Source organism: Manis pentadactyla, chromosome 15 (assembly GCF_030020395.1).
Source record: "Manis pentadactyla isolate mManPen7 chromosome 15, mManPen7.hap1, whole genome shotgun sequence".
NCBI classification, from domain to species: domain Eukaryota; kingdom Metazoa; phylum Chordata; class Mammalia; order Pholidota; family Manidae; genus Manis; species Manis pentadactyla.
Genome location: NC_080033.1, coordinates 796,854 through 819,050, shown reverse-complemented (window position 1 = coordinate 819,050; position 22,197 = coordinate 796,854). Strand labels below are relative to the sequence as shown.

The window sequence follows — 22,197 nt, the reverse complement described above, 5'->3', positions numbered from 1 at the left end:
ATGCCACAACATGGATAAATCTTACAACAGCACATAAGTGAAAATAGCCACGTGAAAATGCTACAATATTGTGTGATTCCGTTCATATGAAATGTCCAAAATAGGCAAATCCATGGAGACAGAAAGCCAATTGATGGTTGTTGGGGGCTGGCAGGGGGAGGGGCTGCTCAGGGTGTGCGGGGTTTCCTTGGGGACTGATGAAACAGTCCTGGAACTAGATACTGATGAAGGCTGCATAGCATTGTGAATGCACTTAGTGTCACTAAGGTGAATCTAATCACAAGGCTCGGTCTCCTGCTCTTGCTTTTGTGCATTTTGCCACAATAAAGCAAATGAAGGGAAGCAATAAAAAAGCAGTGTGGGCTGGGGACAAGTGGCTGCAGGGGTCTCTAACCCTGATAGGAGGATATGGGGACTGGTGCTACTGAGGTTATATCAGAAGATACTCATGCACATTAGGAGCACTTTAAGAGGACACTTGAAGGAGGAAATACAGAAGTCTCGGGAGAACTTTCATTGTAGCAGGAGCTAGTGAAGGCCTGGGGGTACAATGGGGTAAGAAGGGGACCCACAGAGACCTCCAATATTCGGTTCTACTCCCAAGTTTGTCAAGAATTCACTGGGTGGCTGACACCCTCAGAGCAAGAGAGAAAGAGACAAAGAAAAAAAAAAAGACAAAAGTTTCGAGAGAGAGGCAGAGACAAACACTTGGAGAGAGGCTGGGCCCAGGGCCTGGGGTGTGCCCTGCAGCTGGGGGGCGGGGTTGGATATTCCTGGAGTCAGGGAGCAGTCTCCGGACAGGATATGAGAGAGGAACTGGGGTCTCCAGTCACGGGAGCCCGCAGGAGCTGCAGGCGCGGAGGGGACGTGGCTGCTGCTGCCGTGAGCAGGGCTGGTGCCAGACCCGGGGGGCCGGGCTGGGGCTGGGGCTCCCGGGTCCCGGGGAGGAGGGGCCGGGGGTGGTGGGGGGCAGACTCCCGGGGCTGAGGGAGGAGACAGCTGGGCTTCTGGACCCCTGGGTCCGAGGGGGGAGGAGGGCCTGGGGTTGGGGGTCCCGAGGCTGAGGGAGGAGAGGGTCGGGGCCAGGTTCTCCTGGGTTCGAGGGAGGAGGCGGCTGGAGGCCCCGACGACTGGTTCTGCGGGAACGAGGGGCCGGGCGCCCGACCGCTGGGCCCCACGGACGGGAAGGCAGGAGACGCGGGCGGCCGGGTCTGGAGGAGGAGGGACTGGGGCCCCGCATTCCCTGGCCCGCGGGAGGAGGAGGCGGAGGCGGGCCCGAGCCCCGAGAAGGGAATCTCAGCCTATCCAGGCTCTGTAATTAATTAACCAACGCGGATCAAATTAAGGGGTGAAAGTTCACGAGGAGGCGCGCGCCGTCCTCCCGCCGAGGGCCGCGGGCGGTGGCCGAGCCCCGCCGGAGCTGGGGGGCAGCGGCGGCGGCGGTCCGCCGGGTCACACGCCGCCTCCCGCCCCAGGTCTCCCGCCGAGGATGAGGGCGCCCTGGCCCCAGCCCTGGGGGCTCGGCCTCCTGCTCTTGCTTCTGCCCGGCCCGCTGCGCGCAGGTGAGGGGCCCGCGGCCGCGCCGCCGCTGCCGGGAGGGGGCGAAGGAAGCCCAGTCGGGGGCTTCGCCCGGGCCGGGCACTTCCTCCTTCTCGCGTGTTGATCACGTTCCTCTCCCTCGGTGCGGAGTCCTCGGTTAGGGGCCCACCTGTGCCCTCTCTCTGGGTCTCTGTACCCCCTCCTGTGGTCCGTCCCCCTATCTGGGGTTCAATCGTCCTGTCAGGGTGTCTGTCGTGCTCCCAGCCTAGGACCCCCTCATCTGCTGTCTCGCGTGTCTCCGCAGCAGAAAGCCACTTCTCCCTCTTGTACCACTTCACGGCGGTGTCCTCCCCTGCCCCGGAGACTCCTGCCTTCTGGGCATCAGGCTGGCTGGGTCCGCAGCAGTACTTGAGCTACAATAACCTGCGGGCCCAGGCTGAGCCCTGTGGGGCGTGGGTCTGGGAAAACCAGGTGTCCTGGTACTGGGAGAAAGAGACGACAGACCTGAGGAACAAGGAGAAGCTCTTCCTCGAAGCCCTTAAAGCCTTGGAGGAAGGTGAGACTCGACCCTGGGGTCTGAGTGAGGAGGGGTTGGGGGCCTGGATCCCTGGATCTGAGGGAGGAGGGGTGGGGGCCCTTGCTCTTGGGCCCTGCTCACCTGTCTGGGCATCCCAGGTCCCTACACCCTGCAGGGCCTGCTGGGCTGTGAATTGGGTCCTGACAATGCCTCGGTGCCCGTGGCCAAGTTTGCCTTGAACGGCGAGGACTTCATGGTGTTCGACCCCAAGAGGGGCATCTGGGATGGGGACTGGCCTGAGACCCTGACCATCAGTAAGAGGTGGATGCAGCAGCCAGAGACAGTCAACAAGGAGAAGACCTTCCTGCTTTACTCCTGCCCCCAGAGGCTGCTGGGCCATCTGGAGAGGGGCCGAGGAAACCTGGAGTGGAAGGGTGAGCGACCTCCCGAAGGCTCTCTCCATCCCCATGCCCCAGGCCTCATCCTCTTCCCCCAGCCTCCTCCCTGGCCTCCTGACCTCCAGTCTCACCGCTGCAGTGCAGCCCCCACAGGCCCAGAGGGTCTTTCTACACCCAGAGCTGTGCTCCTCTCCTGTACACAGCCCTCCCAGAGTCTTTAGGACACAGCTCAAGCTCCTCAGCCCTGGCATGAGGCTCCAAGTGACCTCTGTCCCCGCCTCGGCCTCACATTTCTCCATCAGCTCCACTCAGCCAGCCGGAATCACGGGAGTTCCTTGAGCTCACACCAGCCCTCCCATTTCTTTGCCTTCGCCAAGCTTCTTCCAGCCGCCCTTCTGTCACAGCCAGGGAGAGTCCTCTGGCCCATGAGGCTTTGTGCTTGCCTCTTTAGGATGCACCCAGTGCCTGTGGGACCTCCCTTACAGCGCGTATCACTCTGCGCTAACTAGTCACAGGTCTGGGGGATTCTCAGGGGCTGGAGTTAGAGCTCTTTTGTGCTCATGTTCCTCACATTGTAGTCATGGCTTCCATCTCTGCCTTCAGTACAGATCGTCCTCTACCCAGCAGTTAGAGGAATGTTTTAAAACATAAATGAACTACCAGCCTGCCACTACTTAAAACCATACAATAGCTCCCCACTAAGTCTTAGACTAAATTCCAAACTCTACTCTTGGCTTACAAACCCCACATGGTCTGGCTGCTTTCTGCCACTGTCATTCCACAATGCCCCAGCTCTAGCGGCCTTCTCCCATCCCTCCAACACGTCAGCTTCTTTCCCTTCTCAGAGCCTTTCAACCTGCTGTTCCCTCTGCTGTGATTCTCTTCCTTGGGATCCTGCCATTATGGGGTCCTGGCTATAGGTTTGACCTTGGATGTCAGCTCTTCTGCAGGGCCCTTCCTGATCACCCTGGCTAAAGTGTGCCACTATCCCACCACCATTATTGTTTCTCATGGCACTCTTTTTTGTCCATTCGTTCATTCATAATAGCATCTTTAATTTTTTTCTTTTTTCTTCAGATGTAACTTATCTACCTAAAGTACATGGCTCAGTTATTTTATTTTTATTTTTAATTGAAGTGCAGTCAACATAATATTATATTAGTTTCAGGTGTACAATATAGCTATTTGGCGTTTATATACACCAATTAATTTTAATATATGCCTATATGTGCTTGCCCTCCGGATTAAGATCTAAACATTTCCAGCACCCCAGGAGATTTCCTTGTGCCCCCTCCTATTCCATAACTCCCAAGGGCAACAACTAACCTGATTTCTGTCACCATAGTGTTGGCCTGAATTTGACCTTCACGTGACCCTAAGCATATGCTTGTTTGTGTCTGACGTCTTTCCCTTGTGTCCTGAGACTCATTTCTGTTATGTGTATCAGTAGTTCGTTTGTTTTTCTTGTTGAGTTGTATCATTTTTGAATTGCTTGTAGCTAGTTTATATACTGCATATTTCCCCTGTATCCAGAAACTTGGCTGAATTCACTTATTTCTATTTATGTTTTGTAAATTCTTTTGGATCATGTCATCTTTGACATGTTTATTTTCTTTTCTAATTTTAATACCTTCTATTTATTTTTCTTATTGCACTGGCTAAGATCCTCAGTACAACATTAAATGGAGTGGTGATAATGAACATCTTATATTCTCAAACTCACAGAGAAAGCATTGTAAAAGTTTTACCATTAGTATTGTGGTAGTTACAGGTGTTTTGTCGATGCCCGTTGTCAAATTAAGGACATTCCCTTCAACTCTAGCTGGCAAAGAGTTTTTCTGTTTTTAGTTTTTAAATGGTGCTGAATTTTATCAAATGATCATGTTAAATCAACTTTGTATTCCTGGAATAAACTTTATTTGATGATAATGTATAATCCTTTATATAAACTGCTCAATTCTGCCTGCTAATATTTTGTTAAGGGATTTTGAGTCTATTTTCGTAAGAGATATTGGCCTTGAATTCCCTTTCTTGTTACTGTCCTTGTGCGGTTTTGTTATTGAGGTTACACTGGCTTCATAAAATGTGCTGGGAATGGTTTTCTCTTTTTCTATTCTCTGGAAGAATTCATGTAACAGTGGTATTATTTCTTCCTTAGTTGTTCTGAAGAATTCACCAGGGACGTCATATGGACCTGGGAATTCATTTGTTGAAAATTTTAAATGTGGATTAACATTTTTAAATAGTTCGAGGGTTACTCAAATTTGTCATTTCTTCTTGTGTCAGTTTTAGAAGGTTGTGTATCTCAGGAACCTTGTCCAGTTAGTTCATTTAAACTTCAAATGCACTGGCATGAAATTTTTCATAATATCGTCTTACTGTCTTTTAGTGACTGTAAGGTCTGTCTTATTTTCCCTCTTCATACCCTGTTTCTCTTTCATTTATTTGCTGACAAGTATTTGTCTCTCGTTAGAACATAAGCTCCCTGAGGACAGGGACTTTTGTCTGTCTTGTTCACTGCTGTGTCCCCAGTGCTTACAAGGGTGCCTTGCATGTGATAGATGCTCAGTAGGTGTCTATGGTAGGAAGGAATGAGTGAAAGATGATTACCTCACTGTGGATAAGTTGGGTCTCTGTCCCCCTGGGAAGATCCTCTTCCCCTACTACTATATTCTCCAGGCTCAGCACAGTTCAGAGCACATGGTGGAGCCTGCTGGGTATAGTGGTATGTCCTGCGCAGCTCTGAACTGGGCTCAGCCCTGGGGGTTTGTGGGCATGGGGCTTAGGCCTGTCTGCCTGTTTTCTGCAGAGCCACCCTCTATGCGCCTGAAGGCCCGGCCGGGCAGCCCCGGCTTTTCTGTGCTCACCTGCAGTGCCTTCTCCTTCTACCCACCGGAGCTGCAACTGCGATTCCTGCGGAATGGGCTGGCAGCGGGCTCCGGTGAGGGCGACCATGGCCCCAATGGCGACGGCTCCTTCCATGCCTGGTCATCACTAACAGTGAGAAGTGGCGACGAGCACCACTACTGCTGCCTGGTGCAGCACGCGGGGCTGGCCCAGCCACTCACTGTGGAGCTGGGTGAGGACCTGCTGGGCGATGATGCTCCATATTTCTGCTTGCCTTTATCTCTCTGCTTCAGCCTCCTTCCCGAGGTTGACCACCTTCCACCCCACTGCTGTTAGTTCTCCTTCAGTCTGACTGCCTCGTGGCCCATTCCTGCCAATTCTTCCAAAGCCTGGCAGGCTTCTGCCCTGTGTTGCTTGCTCTCCCCTGACCACCTTCCATCCTGCTGCTGGTCTTTGGAGTCTGACCACATGGTGTCTGCTGCTGCCAGTCCTCGCCAAGACTGACCATGTACTGCTCTGCTACTGCCAGTCCTCTCTGAGTCTGACTTGCTGCTGCTCTGTGCCCACCTCTCCTTTCTGAGTTGGAATACCAGCTGCCTTGCTACCACAGGTCCGTTGGCTAATGTGACTGGGACCCCTCTTGCCATGGCTGGTCCTTACATCCAACATGGGGGCGTTCTGCCCAAACCCAGAACAGAGCCGACCAGCCTTACCTCTGCTCACACCCACTTCCAGAAGTTGTAGAAGGTGGGAGGGACTGAGAACCCCCAGGGACTTGGATGGGGCGGAGGGTCCATTTAATAACTCGTGGCATTTTCTGGCTGCAGAATCACCAGCCAAGTCCTCGGTGCCAGCGATTGGAATCGTGGTCGGCCTCTTGCTGCTCATGGCAGCAGCTGCGGGAGGAGCTCTGCTGTGGAGAAGGATGAGGAATGGGCTGCCAGGTGTGGGGCGGGAAGAGACCTCAAAAGAGAGGGAGATACAGACCTGGGGGGGCAGATCTAGACAGAGGGACAGAGATGCGGAGTGGGGGACACAACTGGAGCAGGGAGCGAGACCCCGAGGGGGACAGAAACCCCCAGTAAAGTATGACAGACAGACACACACACACAGGAGAGGGGCAGAGGCACAGATTCAGAGATTCTGATGACCTCCCCACTTCCTCTTTCCTCAGCTCCTTGGATCTCTCTCCGTGGGGACGACATAGGAGCGCTCCTGCCCACTCCTGGCCTGCCCAAGGATGCTGACTCTTAGGATAAAGTGCCTTCCCAGCAACTGCCAGATCGTTATCCCCCATCCTGGCTGCTACGAGCTAATGTAGTCAGGCCCCTTTCATGCTGTGAGACCTCCAAAATCCTGGCATTTCTGAGCCTTCAGAAGGAGTGCTGGGCCCAGTGTCCTCCCTTGGTATTTCTCCTGTGGTCTGCCTCATTTTCCCCTCCTGATGTACATGGCTCTTTTCTACCTCCCCTTATAACATGAGTTTGGGCCCGAATTGTTGTGTCCTCATCATTTCAACTTTTAGGCAAGGGAGGTAAGGGAATGGGTTGGAGGAATAAATGGTGTAAGCCTGGGCCTTCAGATCTCTTCTGAGGCTAACGGGTTGCCGTGGTGGTATCTGCCAATTTTATATACCAACTCATGTATTTCTCATGTAAGTTTCACAGACACTGAAATGCCTACACTGTGCCAGGCATTTTGAGGAATTCTTACCTGGAGTCTGACTTGACTTCTTGGCAGAGAGGAAGAGGAGTTGCTCCTCTTTGACGGAAGAGGATGCTGCTTCTGGCACCTTAGTTCCTTTTTTAAAAAAACCATGTTGACTAAGGGAAAGATAAAAAAAAGTCTCCCATGAGGCTTTGCAGCTAGAAGAACTGGAGATGGTTGGGCAGTTGCCCCGACGCCTGCCGGGAGTCGTAGTCCTCCCAGACTCCCTCTTCCAGCGTCGCCCACCCAGCTTGCCCTGGGAAGGGGCAGGGCCGAACCCCGTGGTCCGCACTCTTGTCTGTGGACGTGGCGAGGGGCGCCCCTGGGACGTCCCGTCGCTCTCTGATCCCGCCCCGTGGGGGTCCTCTAGCGCTCATTGGTGGGAGGGCGGGGCCTGTGGCTGCGGGAGGCGGGGCCTGGCTGGAAAAGCCGCCAAATTGGGCATCTATTCGGAGAACGAAGAGCCGAGTTGGACAGCGAAATGAAGGTGGTTAACGGGGTAAAGGGAGGTGGGGGTGGGTGGCCTGGCCTAGGAGGACGGTTAGGGTCCCCGGGTAGAGGATTAGGGTCCAGGCTAGAAGCGACGCCCGGGAGCCTGCATGATTCCTCTCCAGCCACGACCCCGCCCTGCCTTTTGCGTGGGAAGGGCGCCACGTCTCCTGCATGAATCCCACACTTGAGGTTCTGGGACCCACCTGGGACTCCCTCGGAAGATTCGGTCCCCACAGCTGGTTTCACCTCTGAGAACTTCGCACCCCTTTTCCCCATCCCAAGCCCTTCTCGAGCCCCAAACTTGAGGCCAGCTGCATCTCCGTCTCGCACCAGCTCGCCCCCGGCCTTGCGTCCCGCCCCGCCCTTGCCGCCGGACCCCTGACCCCCGCCTCCGTCACTCCGCAGGGCCTGATAACGTGGCGGCCCGCGCTCCTGCCGCTCCTGCTGCTGCTGTTGCTCAGGCGGGGGGCGCGCGGGAAGCCGTCTCCTGACGCGGGCCCCCATGGCTCGGCGAGGGTGCACCAGGAGGCGCCCCTGAGCGAGGCCCCTCATGATGACGCCCACGGGAACTTCCAGTACGACCATGAGGCTTTCCTGGGACGGGAAGTGGCCAAGGAATTCGACCAGCTCAGCCCAGAGGAGAGCAGAGCCCGCCTGGGGTAGGAGAGGGATGAAGGGGGATTCAGGGTTGTGACTAAGCACAGAGTTCAGGGAAGGTAATGCTGGGTACACGAGGGAATACCATTCCAGGAAGAGAGAACTGTGAGTGCAAAGGCCCTGAGGCAGGAGCCAGTCTGATGTCTGAGGAACAGGGAGGCTCTGTGTGGCTGGAACCCGATGATGGAGGGAAGGGGGAGAGATGATGGCAGAGAGGAAACAAAGAGGTCATGTCCTTTTGGGTCACAATGAAGACTTACGCTTTTCTCAGTGAGTTGAGAGCCATGGGAGGGCTCTGAGCAGAGGGAGGATGTGAGCTGACTTAGGTTTTAACAGAATCCCTCTGGCTGTCATATGGGGAACAGATCATAGGGAGCAAGGAGCAAGGAGCCAGCGAGGAAGCGATTCCAATAGTCCATGTGGGAGACAAGACAGGTCGTGGCCGGATCTGCTGGCTGGGAGATTGTGCGTGGATATGGCCTGGGTGAAAGGGATGGGGGAAGAAAGGCAGCAGGGAGGCTAACACATTTCGCATAGCACTCACTGCAAATGCCTGGCGCTGTTCTAAGTGCTTTATGGAGTTAATTCATTTAGTCCCCATAAGCACACTGTGGGGTAGGTTCTATTAGTTAACCCCATATTACAGAGGGGAAACGGAGGCACAGAGAGGTTAAGTGAATTGCCCACGGTCACACAGCCAGCAACTGGAGGCAGCTGGATTTGAAACTAGACTGGCTGGCTGTAGTGCCCACGCTCTTAACAACAGCTCCAACCTCAGGGTAGAGTGTGTGAGTTTTGAGGACTCCCGCCCCGCATGATTAGAGCGGAGAAGGCCTGGCGCGGGAGCGGGCGGTGACCTGGGCAAGGCCGTCTCTGATTCGGCCCTGGGAGACTGGGTGGCATGGGCTTAGGGAGGTGACAGAGAGGAGCGCTACTTGTGGGCTCTGTTAGAGGGTGGGGGAGGTGTTAGAAGCTGGTGGCGGGGATTGGCCCTGTGCCGGGCGAGGGACTTGGGAGCCGACAGGCACCGCTGGAGAGAGGGGGCTTGACGTGAGACCGGGAGGTGCAGGAGCCGGCCGGAGCGCGGGATAGGAGTGGTGGAGGCTGAGACCCCGAGGTTGCCGGTCACGGTCCTAGGGCCTGATAACCGCTAGGAAAAGGTAGGGGGAAAGGGCTGGATGAGGCGTGGGGCGGGACGGGAGGGAGGGGAGCCTAAGACTGACCCGCGCAGCCCGGGACGGGGCGGAGCAGGGGCGCGGTTAATGAGAGTCCGGAGGCCGGCCGAGCCGAGGGAGGGGGCGGGGAATGGGGCGAGGCCTGAGGCGGAGAGAGCTCTGGTAGGTGGGGATAGTTCTGTTCAGAGATCTCGGGACAGGGTCCCTGCGGGCGCCCCGCCCCCTATCTTGCTAGGAATGGATCGTGTGGGGGAGGGGCCGGAGTGGGGGGAGGGGCCCGGCTTGTAAGTTCTTAGCTCGATCCGGGCGTGTGGTGGACCGCAGTGCCAGCCGTGGGCCCACTGGGTCTCGGAAAGGGCGTGATCGCCTTTGGGAGAGGAGCCTGAGCTTGGCTGCAGCCCCGCAATGATAGGTTCTTCCCCTTGGTTTACGGGAGGTTCTGGAGAAGCATTTGCAGCCCTATATGGGGGTGTGTCTCGAGTTTGGGCGTGGCTTTCGTGCGGGGCGGTACCCGGGCGAAGGCAGGGCCTGGGTGGGCGGGACCGAGCCTCACCTGTGCCCCGCCCCGGCGCACAGGCGAATCGTGGACCGCATGGACCGCGCCGGGGACGGGGATGGCTGGGTGTCGCTGGCCGAACTTCGCTCGTGGATCGCGCACACGCAACAGCGGCACATACGCGACTCGGTGAGCGCGGCCTGGGACACGTACGACACGGACAGCGACGGGCGTGTGGGTTGGGAGGAGCTGCGCAACGCCACCTATGGCCACTACGCGCCCGGTACGCGGCGAGGCCCGGCTCCCTACACACACACCATGACCCTGGACTTTATGACACCTTCACCCTAAGAACCTGTAGCCCATTAACCAGAACCTCCCGACCTTTGACCTCCGACTCTTGACCAGGGTCTACTCACTTCTAAGAACGCATCATTCTGAAATCCCCAGTCCCTAATCTCTGGCTTATTTGACGTCCACGACCTGTCTGACCGCCTGACTGGGGACTTTAGATCCTTGATCAGGGACCTCTTCCTCCCCATGTCTTCATCCTGACTCTTGGCCTCTGACCTTTCATCCTGAGAACCCCAAAGCCATTTCTTCTGCCTGATGACTCCCTGTTCCCACGCTGCAGCCTTGGGACCCCCACGACTCTTGTTCTTTTCCTCCTAGACCCTCACTCCAGCCTCACCCTCCAGCCTTATATATCCCCAGAGGGGTCTTCCCATATCCAGAGTTGATACTGACCCTCCCCTGCTCACAGTCTCCCCATGACTCCCCCAGCCCCGCAGGAGAGAGTCCCACCTCCTCAGCCCAGCCTGGCCCGTCCCTCCGCCTTTGTTTTTCTGCATTTTCTGCCCCAGCCAAATGGATCTTCTGCAGTTCCCCTGAGCTCACCATGCCCTTCAGACCTCCATATATTCTGCACACACTGCTCCCTCTGCTGAAAATGCCCTTCCCCTCCTCTGTCCATAACCTGAGTCAGTATAACCTACTGCACTGGGGCATGACTTTGGGGTCCAATGGACCAGTGTCAACCTAAGTTCATCATTCCTGGCCACATGACATTGGGCCAGTTATTTCTTCTCTCTGGAAGTCAGTTTCTTCCTTCATAAAGTGAGAATGAACGAAAGCACTCACTTTACTTGCTTCTTTGAGAATTAAACACAATTTTGTGGGTAAAGAACTTAGCATATGATAAGCTCTCGCTACAAGGGAGCTAATAGATACAAATATTGAACCTAGGTTAATTATTAATTGGGTGGAGGTCTTCCTGCCCTGAGTTCCCTGCGTTAGATCTCTTTGTCTTTGTCCTCAACCTGCCTGGCATCCCTGCCATTAAAGCACATCTCACTGAGATCCCTCCTGCCCCAGGTGAAGAATTTCACGATGTGGAGGACGCTGAGACATACAAGAAGATGCTGGCTCGGGATGAGCGGCGTTTCCGGGTGGCTGACCAGGACGGGGACTCGATGGCCACTCGGGAGGAACTGACTGCCTTCTTGCATCCTGAGGAGTTCCCACACATGCGGGACATCGTGATCGCAGTGAGTGAGGGCCTGAGGAACTGCTCCCTACCCACTCCTAGGCCCCGAGCTTCTGGTGCCAGAGCCAGCCACCAAGCACTTATCTAGGGAGGTCTGGTCACCTGGTCCTCCTGCACTTCCTGCAGGGAACCCAGACTGCAAATGTGGGTCAGTGGAGGGTGACACCTTCCATCTTCCCAACCCTGACCTGCCAGCCCAGGGTCTAATCTGGTCCAGCCTCCCCCTTCCTGTACTCACATTTGGATTCCAGGCCCCCGGCCTGCCCTCAGAAAACCACACCCCTCAGAAGTGCCTGGGGTTCCCCAATCCTAGATGAATCCCAAGAAAACAACCCCACACACATGGAGTGTCCACTCTAAGGCCACTCCTGCCGGCTGCCCCATCTTCTTTTTTATTTCTTTATATTTCTTTTGTCGACCCTTTCTCTGTTCTATAGTAGAAGGATATTTTTTCTTTTTTCTTTTTTTTTCCCCAATAGACTTTAATTTTTAGAGCAGTTTTAGGTTCACAGTAAAACTGAACAGAAGGTCCATGGATTTTTTCCCATATACCTTGTGCCTTCCATACACACAGCCTCCCCCAAATCAACATCTCCCATCAGAGTGGAACATATATTACAATCGATGGACCTACATTGACACCTTATCACCCAAAGCCTGTAGTTAACATTAGGGTTCACTTGGTGGAAGAGCCCCAATGCCTCTTTCTCCCCAGGAAACCCTGGAGGATCTGGACAAGAACAAAGATGGCTACGTCCAAGTGGAGGAGTACATCGGTGAGTGGGGCTGGATCCCCTCCCAGAGGACTCCTGTCCTCTCCTGAACATTGGGGCGGCCTAATGGATCTCACCTGTAAGAGATCAAGGGCCCTCTGAAGCAGGGACAGGGATGCTATTTGAGTTCACACACCCACCAAACATTTATTGACCACCTACTGTGTACCAGGTCCCAAAAGCATTTATTGATCACCCACATGTGCCAGGCCCAGCAAACACTGATTGAGCGTGTCTGTTTACCTGGCCTAGCAAATCTTTATCCTGACCCTGCTGTGTGCCAGGACCAGGAAACATTTATTGAATACATGTTAGTGACTGAAGATACAGCAGAGAATATCACAGACCTGGTCTCTTCCGGGGAGGGTCTGGAGTTTCTGTAAAATCAGGGCTCAGGGGCTGCCTTGGCTTGGGGTGGGACGTCAGAATCTTGTCTTGACCCGGCATTTGCACAGCAAATGCTGTGTCTCCTGGTACTCAGGATGTTGAGGAGCCCTTGTGACACCCCCAGATCTTCCCTTGGCTCTGCCTCTGTTCCTGCCCTTGGGTCAAATAATTTAGTTAAGGGGAAAGCTGTTAAGCATGGACATTTTTACAAATTTGAAAACATTTTTCTATAGGATGTTTTTATGGAACAAATCCACAGGCAAGACATTTTTATTTAAGCATAATTTATTGTTTTACATGTGCAAGGAAAATAGAAGTCTTTTTTTTCCTTTTTTTTGGTAAGAAAGAATTCACGCATCACCATTTAACCATCTAATGATACCAGTAGCGGACACACAGTCTCTTACCTTGTGCTAGATCCTGTTCTAAGTGGTCAACATCATGTAAATTTACTTAATGCCCACGTCTACCCCATGATTTGGGTATCATTACCCCATTTTACAGATGATGAAGCTGAGGTCCAGAGGGATAGATACCTGACTGAAGTAGAGCAGGACTTGAGTCCAGGCAGGCTGACGCCAGGGTCCTGCCCTGACCCTTAGGCTGCTTTCCTTCCCTGTGGAGCTCTGGGGATGCAGACATGGGCAGGACCCCAGGATCCCTCGAAGAAAGGTATTTGAACTGTTGAATAGTGCAGGGAAGGACATGATTGAGGTGTACAATCAGGCGTCACAGGCCCAACCCACGCATGTCCAGGAAGGTGAGAGAGGTGGGGGTGCACTGTGCTTCAGGGTATGGGCTCCAGAGCCAGCCTGCCTGCTTCCTACCAGCCCCTCCTGCCATGTGACTGAATGAGTCCCTCGCCCTCTCTGAGCCTCGGTTTTCTCATCTGTAAGTGGGGGGAATAGAGCACCCATCAGGTATGACCGTATGTAATCCACCCAAATGCCCATTGATGGGTGAATGGAGAAATGGAAGGTGGCCTATCCATACATTGGACTGTTATTTGGCCATAAAAAGGAATGAAATACTCATATGTGCTAAAAGGTGGATGACCCTTGAACGAGCGGTGCTAAGTTAAAGAAGCTGGATGCCAAAGGCCACACTATTGTATGGCTCCATTTATATGAAATGTCCAGAATAGGAATTCGTAGAGATAAAATTAGATGACTGGTTTGCTAGGGGCTGGAGGGAGCGGGAAGGAGGGAGTAACTGCTTCATGGAAAGGGGATTTCCTCTTGAGGGGATGGGATGTTCTGGAACTAGATGGAAGTGGTTGTTGTACAACACTCTGAATGTGCTAAATGTCACTGAGAGTGAGTTTTATGTTTTGTGGCTTTTACCACAATTTTAAAAAGCCCACACAACTCTCATCTACTGTTGCCCTTATTTCCTATAAGAAAGATGATGACTTAGGACCATTAGGAAAAAAAAAAAAGGAAGTAGTTATGTGCTCACGGCTCCTCAAGGTTGACTGTGTGCCCAGCGCCTGCTCGTCTTTGTTGAAATCCTTGTGTTAGCTCCCTGGCAGGGCCCTGGAGGAAGGCATTCTGTCCTAATTATCAAGGCCTTGGATCTGGTGTAAAAAGGCAGGTCAGGTTGTCAGGTCTTCCAAATCCATCTGTGGAGTACTTTCTCCAAGCCAGTCCCCGGGGCAAAGAGTTTTTCAAACACTTACAAATAATTGAAACAATTGGGAAGTGCCAACCATCCTTAGGACATTCTTTTGATTTTAGTGAGTAGTTTTCTTATATGAACAAATATCTATTAAACAATAATTTATAATATATAATAATTAATAATAAATTAAATGACAATTTCTTATATTAACAAAAAGCACCTGCTTACCTTGGGACAGTCTTCAAGTGACATGAGCTGTTCTAAGTGTGGCTTTATAGTGTCTCCTGTTACCTGGTTGGAAGATTCTCCACACATTCTTCCTTCACCTGGGGTGCCAACTGAGTGCCGGCACCGCTCCACAGTGCGTGCAGGAATTCATGTGTACTCAATCAGACTGATCACGCAATCAATGAAATGGTCAAGCCAGTCAATTTCACATGTAGCCTAACGATCCCCTGTAAGCTGGGCTTGTTATTGAGCCCATTTAAACAGAAGAGGAAACTGAGGGAAAGAAAGTGGTCAGGAAGAGTCAGAGTGGAGACTGGAGGCTGGGTGGCAGGTGCGGGACCACCTGATGTGGCCCTGCTCCCCAAACCTAGCTGATCTGTACTCTGCGGAGCCTGGGGAGGAGGAGCCCGCCTGGGTGCAGACCGAGCGGGAGCAGTTCCGGGACTTCCGGGATCTGAACAAGGATGGGCGACTGGATGGCAGTGAAGTCGGCCACTGGGTGCTGCCCCCTGCCCAGGACCAGCCTTTGGTGGAGGCCAACCACTTGCTGCATGAGAGCGACATGGACAAGGTGGGCAGACGGGTGGCTGGCAGGCCCTGGGGGCTGATGGCACCGGGTGTGCAGAATGACCCAGACCTGGGCCTGAAGCTGCTGGGGTCGCTGGTTGGCAGGGGAAAGAAAGAGGGACAGAGACTGAGGGGTTTGGGGAGGGGAGGAACAGAGACCCAAGGGAGAAGGGGATGGAGGCCCAGAGAGAGGGGGACAGACACCCAGGGACTCGGGGAGAGGGGGATGGAGACCTGGGGGACCATACGTGGGTTCAGAGAGGGGTCTCAAAGGCAGAGCCCCTTTGTTCTCCCCGTTGACCTGTGACCCTCCAGGACGGGCGTCTGAGCAAAGCTGAGATCCTGGGCCACTGGAACCTGTTTGTGGGCAGCCAGGCCACCAACTACGGGGAGGACCTGACACGGCACCATGACGAGCTCTGAGCTCCGAGCCCCCGCGTGCCCACTGCAGCCTTGTGCCCCATGGGATGAACTGAGGAGGGTCCCCAGGACAGGGGCCCCTCTCCGTCCAGCCCTGCAGGATGCGGACACCCCCCCCTTGTCCCCCTGCCCCTGGGCTCACAGGGACCCACTCAGTCACCTTCTCTCCCTGAGATACCACAATCCCTCCCAGGTCCCTCTTCCCCACCCCAGGGGCTCACAGGCCCAAAGGGTGAGTGACCTCCCACTTCTACTGGGAGAATCTCCCAGCCTTCCTAGGGCTCCCCCACCAAGCTCAGCCTCCCAAAGCCCCCACTGAGCACCCCAGCTCCAAACCCGAACCTCACACCACAGAGACAGACACACTGCCTAGCCTGGCCGGCGCTAGCCCTCTGGCATGTGCCCACGGATGCCTCTCTGCCAGGAAGACAATAAACCAGTGCTGGGGTCCCACCTGTGTGTCTCTGTGAGGGGGTGACGGGGGGGCCTTGGGGATGAACTGGGGGCTGAGGGCTGAAGGAGGGGAAGGCATTTGAAGAGGCAGGTCTGGGTGCTGGCAGAGTTTAAGGTGTTCCTGGAGATAAAAAATAAAGCTAGCAGCCTGGATCCTACAGTGAATAAAGTGGACAGAAAGCTCTGCCTTCCGCGCGCTAGCGCGTAATGGCAATTCTCTGAGTGGCCGGGCAAGGCCGAAGCCCCACAGGGCGGGGAGGGGTCTGGAGGGAGTGGTCCCAGCAGAGGGAACAGCAAGTGCAGTGGCCCTGAGGCAGGGGTGCCCGTGGTAAGTGAGGCTGGGGTGGGGAGGGGGAGAGAGCAGAGAGGAAACTGGGATCTATCATACAGGGCCTGCGGGCATGTCATCCTGGTTGCTGTTTGGTGGGACATGAGACAGGCAGAGACCCTGTAAGTTCATGGGCACAGAGTTTACTCTCTGAGTGGAGGGTGGCTGTGAGCTGACGTGGGTTATAACCCAGTCTCTTGGGGGCTGGGTTGGGGCAGGGGTAGGATAGGAGGACATTACAGACATTTATTCCTTCTCAGCCCCACGAGATCCACTGGCTAAAGTCTCCTCTAGAGTTGACCATGCCTTAGTTCCGTCCCAGCAGTTTCACACCTGGTAGCTTCTGAATGGAAATATAAGCCTAAGGTCACCAAAATAAGGTTTGTAGCAGCTTTAATCGTAATAGCTGCAAACGGGCAACAATCCACCGGCTCATCCCCCGGAAAAGGTATAACTGCACCGTGGGGCCCTCACCCCGGGACGGCCACGGCAGCATCACAATGATCTCCGCTGCCAGCGGCATGGAGGAGTGTCACCGACGGCATGCTCAGCGCAGGAAGCTAATGCCAAGAGAGCACGCCCGCATGATCCTATTTACAGGAGATTGAAGAACAGGCGAAACTAAGTAGGGATCAAAGTCAGCATCATGCTCCTCCTTGGTGGGGGGGACTGGAATGGGTTTGATGGGGTCTGGGGAGCTGGGCCTGATCAGTCTGTAAAAATTCATCCAACTGTCCATGGTTGATGTGTGCACTATTATGCACAATAGATTTCAATTAAGAATCCCCTGATTTTTTAGGGCAGTGAAACTATTCTGTATGATATTAAAATGGTGGCTAGATGTCATTTTATACCTGTGAAAACCCATAGAACGTACCTCACAAAGAGTGAACCCTAATGTATCTATGCCCTTTAGTTCACAATAATGTATCAATATTGGCTTACCAGTCATAACAAAATACCACACTAATGCAAAATACTAATACGGGAAACTAAGGGTGGGTTAAGGAGTATGCATGGGAACGCTTACCACTTTCCACTCATTTATCTGTAAACCCAAAACTGCTCTTAAAAATAAATGCCATTACTTTAAGAAATCATAAGCAACTAAAATATAAAAATAAAAATCCCCTTTATGGGTCAAGTCATGGATTGCCCATATTTGAGTATTATTCTTTCCTTCTTGGAAGAAGAGATGGGAATTGCCCAGGGCAAAACTGTAAACCTATATACACCAATGTGGGGAGAACTGACGGCGTAACAATATTGTCTTCCTATCCATGAACATAGTGTATCCACTGATTGAAGTGTTGAAATGCTCACAACAGTGTTTTGTAGTTTTCAAAGTAAAGGTCTAATATCTTTTGTTAATTTGTCCCTAGGCATTTTATGGTTTTTATGCTATTATAAATAGAATTCTTTTTAAATTTCATGTTCCAATTCATTCTAGAATATAAAATATGATTATTTTTGTATATTAACCTTGTACCCTGTTAACTTGCTGAATTCATTAATTCAAGAACTTCTATTCCATTCTTTTTTTATTTCTCCACTAATATTTCTGTCTTTTTACTCACTACATGTATACTTTCTGTTGGGTTTTTGAGCATAGTTATAATAGCAATTCTAAAAACCTTCTTATTCCAACATATGAGTCTTTCAAGGTTGGTCTCAGTTAACTGATGGCCCTTTCTCTTGAGATGGGTCATATATGTTTCTATTTTGAGGAATATTAGGTTGTATACTGGATACACTGAGAAATTCTGGAGTCTGTTATGTTCCTCTGAAGAGTATTGATTTTTTTTTTTTTAAGTAACACTTTAACTTAATCTCTATGGTTGAACATGAACTATAATCTCTGTAAACTACCTCTCTGGTGAGATTTGTAGCTGAAGTCTCAGATCATTTTTTTTCAGTTTTGGCTGGGTGTGATATAATGAGTTATAAGAAATACATATTTGGTCATTCTTATAACCAAATATATATTTCCCGGGTATAGTTGGTCTTCATCCACAGTTTCTGGAAACACTGCAGTCTTAAAAGTGAAATAGGTGTTTTGTCATGTTAATGAGAGACTTTTGGACCCCCATCCAAGGGCAGGGCTGGAGATGAATCAGCCAATGGCCAATAATTTAGTCAAACATGACTGTGCAATGAAGCCATCACAAAACTCGTGAGAAGAGAGCTCTCTCTCCCTCTCCATCTCTCTCTCTGTCTCTCTGCGGTTTTCTTTACTTGGTCTGCTCGGTTGGATCCTGCTTCTTGGTCAGCGAGCACTTCTATGCTTGGGGAACCAAAAGGCCTCCACATGCCACCCAGGCCCCAATCTCCGCAAGGATAGAAGCTCCTTTATTTAGGACCTTGCCCTGTCTCTCTTCATCTGGCTGTCAACTTGTATCCTTTATTAAACTGGTAAACATAACATGTTTTCCCTCGTTCTGTGAGCCACTCTAGCAAATTAATCCAACCTAAGAGGGAGGTCGTGGGAACCTCCAATCTGTAGGTCAGAAGCACAGGTCCCAAGCCTGGGACCTGTGACTGGCGTCTGGAATTGGGGGTGGAGGGCAGTCATGTAGGACGGAGCCCTTAACTGGGAATCTGGTGCTGTCTCTGGGCAGAGAGCATCAGAATTGAGTTGAGTTCTCCGATACCCTGCTGGTGTTCGAGAATTGCTTGGTGTCAGTATGTGTGCGAAGACCCCCTCCCACATACTTTCACACACTGGAATCGGGTCCGGGTACCCGAATAAAGTTACACTACTATTACTGCTGGGTATAATGTTACTGTTATGCATATATGTAGGAAAAACACCATCTCATTTGGTGTCAGTTATATTACACTGGGTTCCCATGCAGTTGTGGTTCAGGGCCAGCTAGATGTTTGAGCAGAGTTTACATAAAATATTTGGAGTACCCCCTCTCTGGCTCTCTCTTTTCCAGGGTATATACCTCACTTTCCTGTTGCCATGGTGCTTCAAGATAGAAAGACTGGATTTTCCAGCTGTTGCTTTAGCTGCCGCTTACGGCATATGGACTAGAACCTGCCCCACCCACCCCTGTACAAAAGCTGTGCAAATGAGAAACTCACCCACTGCCCTTCCTTTTTTTCTGAGTATCAGTTCCATTCCGGGTTTCTGCCTGCTTTTGTTCACTTCCCAGTGCCTTTAGGTAACTGTTCTCTGTTTTATCCAGAGTTTATAATCGTTTTGTTATCTGTAGGAGCGTTGGAATCGGAATCCTACTGTCTGACTCCAAGCTTTTAATTGCAATGTACTGCCCCCTAGTGGCTGGAGGTGGGGAACTGGTTCATGAAAAGGGAAGGGCAAATCTGTGAATCTCTAGGAACTGCATGTTTGAAAATATTTTTTGTTGTTTTATAATCAAAATAATACACATAACAAATTACTTGTAAAGAACAGCTTCTGACAGAAAACTTCCCATCGACCTGTCACCCTTAGTGCCTCTTCTCGGAAGTTCGTTTTTAATCTTCTGAATGTTTTGCTTACATTTAATTTTTGGCAATATAATCATAGGCTACAAAGTTATAAAAGTGTAAAATGCTATGTACTAAAATCCAAGTCTCCCTTCCATTAAATTCACCTTCCCACAAGCAGCCAGTGTTTCTTTCATTGAAAATCTACACAGATTTAAGCAAATCACACACAAGTTACTTTTCTTCTTCTTAATAGAAATGGCAGGTGACAATATTTCTACCTTTCTTGTTTTCTTAGCAAATTTTTTTGAATCAGAATCCTTCAGCTTAAAATGCTTAAAGATTATTGTTATTTTTTTGAGGAGTGGTACAGAGTTTATTGTATTAGATTTTTGTAATGTTTAAAGATTATTATTTTTTCACTAAGGTAATTAAGAACTCCTTTTGAAAACTGTTTCAACTTAGTCTGCAAAGAATGGCTTCATTTCCTTTCTTTCTTCCTTTTTTTTTTTTTAACAGCTGAGTAACAGGCCCTGGGTGGATTATTTAACCAGTTCTGTACTACTGACCAACATTTAGGTTTCTAGTTTTTTTCTCTTACAAACAATGCTGCACAGAAGGTGCTAAGCATTTTCCATGAGTTTAATGGTGGATAAATTCCTACATGTGGAATTTATGAATTTGATAGACATTGCCAAATTACCAAGGACATGTTTGTTATTGTGAATTTAGGTAAATTTTATGGAAATATAAAATATGTATACAAAAGTGCAAAACTCAAGTATTTGTTGAAATGAATTCTTGCAAAGTGCACAATATACTTGTTAGTAATATTCAGATCAGGAAACAGAACATTATCAGTCCCTAGGAGGACCGATACCACCTCCCCAAGGGTAGCCACTATCCTGATTTCAAACAGCATAGTTTGCTTGTTTATTACTTTATAGAGACATGGGCACAAGCTGTGGACACCCATATGTGTTGGGCAGATGTTTCCTTTTTCATTGCTGTATAGTACTTCCCTACAAATGGACCACAGTTTATAAATTCTATTGTTCATAAATCTTTGGGTCATCCTCAACTAGGAGCTATTACAAATATGGCTGCAGTGAACATTCTAGTCCACATTTTGTTGAGTGTGTTGGCATGTCTGGTACAAGGGAGTAAGATTGCTGGGTCACAGGGTCAGCATCTTTTGCCTTATGAGATACTTCCAAATAGTTCTCATGCCTACCAGTGTGGTACAAAAGTTCCAGTTTCTCTATATCCTCACCAACACTTATCAGAAAGAACCTTTGAACTGGTTTCGCTGTTAGCTGTTCCATTGGTGACCCTCCATCTCCAAATCAGCAGATTAAGTCCACACGGCTTTGGCAAGATAGCCGGAGAAGCAGCCAGGTGGGGTCACTGACCATGTCAGATCTGATTTTGTAATAATTGAGGTATAATTCACATACTATGAAATTAACTCTTTAAAGTATACAATTCAGTGATTTTTAGTGGATTTCAAGGTTGCGCATCCATCATCACTGATTCCAGAATATTTTCATCACCTCAGCATTAAACCATTACCTTTAATTAGTCACTCTCTCCTTCCCCGAACCCCCAGCCTGTCACCACTAATTTACTTTCTGCTTCTATGGATTTGCCTATTCTGGACATTTCATGTGACAAGGGTCATGCAATATGTAACCTTTTGTGTGTCTGGCTTTTCACTTAGCAAAATATTTTTCAAAGTTCACCCATGTTAGCACATGTCACTACTTCCTTCTTTTTGTGGGTTATACGCCACTGTGCATAGACCACAGTTTGTCTATCCATTCACCAGTTGATGGACACTTGAGTTCTTTCCACTCTATGGCTATCATCAGTGCTGCTTGACTTATTCACATAGAAGCTTTTGCATGGACATAGGTTTTCAATTTTCTTGGGTATATACCTGAGTGGAGTCACTCCACTGATTTAAAAAAAAAAAGAAATGGATTCTATTAGGTAAACCAGAAGTTAAATATTCTAATTAAGGATGATTTCTTTAAACACCTCTCAGATTCTTTGTCTTTGTGATATTTTTATTTCATGAATTTTAGTTTCTTTAATCCAAAAAAGGAAAATGAAAAACACCTTATTTCAATATTCAGTTACATTAAAAAATTTGCACTTCGAAACAGAACATAAAAAAATGGAGTATTTTGTTTCCTCTCAAGTATGTGTTTTGGTTCTTTAAAAACAAAAAGAGAACAAACAAAAAAGACATTGAAATCTACTCACATGAAATCCACCCCCCCTTTTCATTTTTAAATGTTATTTGTAATTTACATAAAGTCTACTCTTTTTGGTGTACAGTTCTAGGACTTTCGACAAATCAGTCATGTAACCAGCACCGCAATTAAGATACAGAACATTTCCATCGTCCCCCCTTGAATTCCCTCGCTATGCCAGGACATTTTGTCATCAATCCCTCCCCCTTCCCCCAGCAACCAAGGATTTGCTCGCTGTCCATGTAGTTTTCTCTTTCCAGAATAAATCCCCCCATTTAAGAATCTCAACTGACTATATGATCAGTATTTATCAAACTGTACGCTAAGATTTGTGCGTTTTATTGTATGTATCTAAAA

The 22,197-nt window shown here is 50.3% G+C and overlaps 2 protein-coding genes across 3 annotated transcripts; both read left to right on the top strand.

Annotated features, from left to right (window-relative positions):
• The first annotated feature begins 778 nt into the window (after positions 1-778).
• Positions 779-6,796, top strand: FCGRT (Fc gamma receptor and transporter). Of its 2 annotated transcripts, none has more exons than XM_036885479.2 (7): positions 779-895; positions 1,476-1,562; positions 1,847-2,095; positions 2,215-2,490; positions 5,264-5,533; positions 6,129-6,245; positions 6,476-6,796. In XM_036885479.2, exons 1-7 carry the CDS (start codon positions 805-807, stop codon positions 6,553-6,555), a joined length of 1,170 nt encoding a protein of 389 aa, XP_036741374.2. In that variant the 5' UTR covers positions 779-804; the 3' UTR covers positions 6,556-6,796. The 2 variants fall into 2 exon arrangements, with proteins under 2 accessions (XP_036741374.2, XP_036741373.2); XM_036885478.2 differs by having other exon boundaries at positions 1,844-2,095.
• A 572-nt stretch (positions 6,797-7,368) lies between these two features.
• Positions 7,369-15,822, top strand: RCN3 (reticulocalbin 3). Its single transcript, XM_036885481.2, has 7 exons — positions 7,369-7,495; positions 7,906-8,159; positions 9,909-10,111; positions 11,203-11,375; positions 12,090-12,150; positions 14,754-14,953; positions 15,265-15,822. Exons 1-7 carry the CDS (start codon positions 7,490-7,492, stop codon positions 15,370-15,372), a joined length of 1,005 nt encoding a protein of 334 aa, XP_036741376.2. The 5' UTR covers positions 7,369-7,489; the 3' UTR covers positions 15,373-15,822.
• The last annotated feature ends 6,375 nt before the right edge of the window (positions 15,823-22,197 follow it).

What these genes read in the sequence shown, in the direction of transcription:
- FCGRT (XM_036885478.2), top strand. Translation starts at nt 805, where the DNA reads ATGAGAGAGGAACTGGGGTCTCCAGTCACGGGAGCCCGCAGGAGCTGC. An exon ending in CCTTAAAGCCTTGGAGGAAG is followed by an intron (nt 2,096 to 2,214) that starts GTGAGACTCGAC and finishes TGGGCATCCCAG; the next exon opens with GTCCCTACACCCTGCAGGGC. An exon ending in GCCACTCACTGTGGAGCTGG is followed by an intron (nt 5,534 to 6,128) that starts GTGAGGACCTGC and finishes TTCTGGCTGCAG; the next exon opens with AATCACCAGCCAAGTCCTCG.
- RCN3 (XM_036885481.2), top strand. An exon ending in CCAAGTGGAGGAGTACATCG is followed by an intron (nt 12,151 to 14,753) that starts GTGAGTGGGGCT and finishes CCCCAAACCTAG; the next exon opens with CTGATCTGTACTCTGCGGAG. An exon ending in ATGAGAGCGACATGGACAAG is followed by an intron (nt 14,954 to 15,264) that starts GTGGGCAGACGG and finishes GTGACCCTCCAG; the next exon opens with GACGGGCGTCTGAGCAAAGC.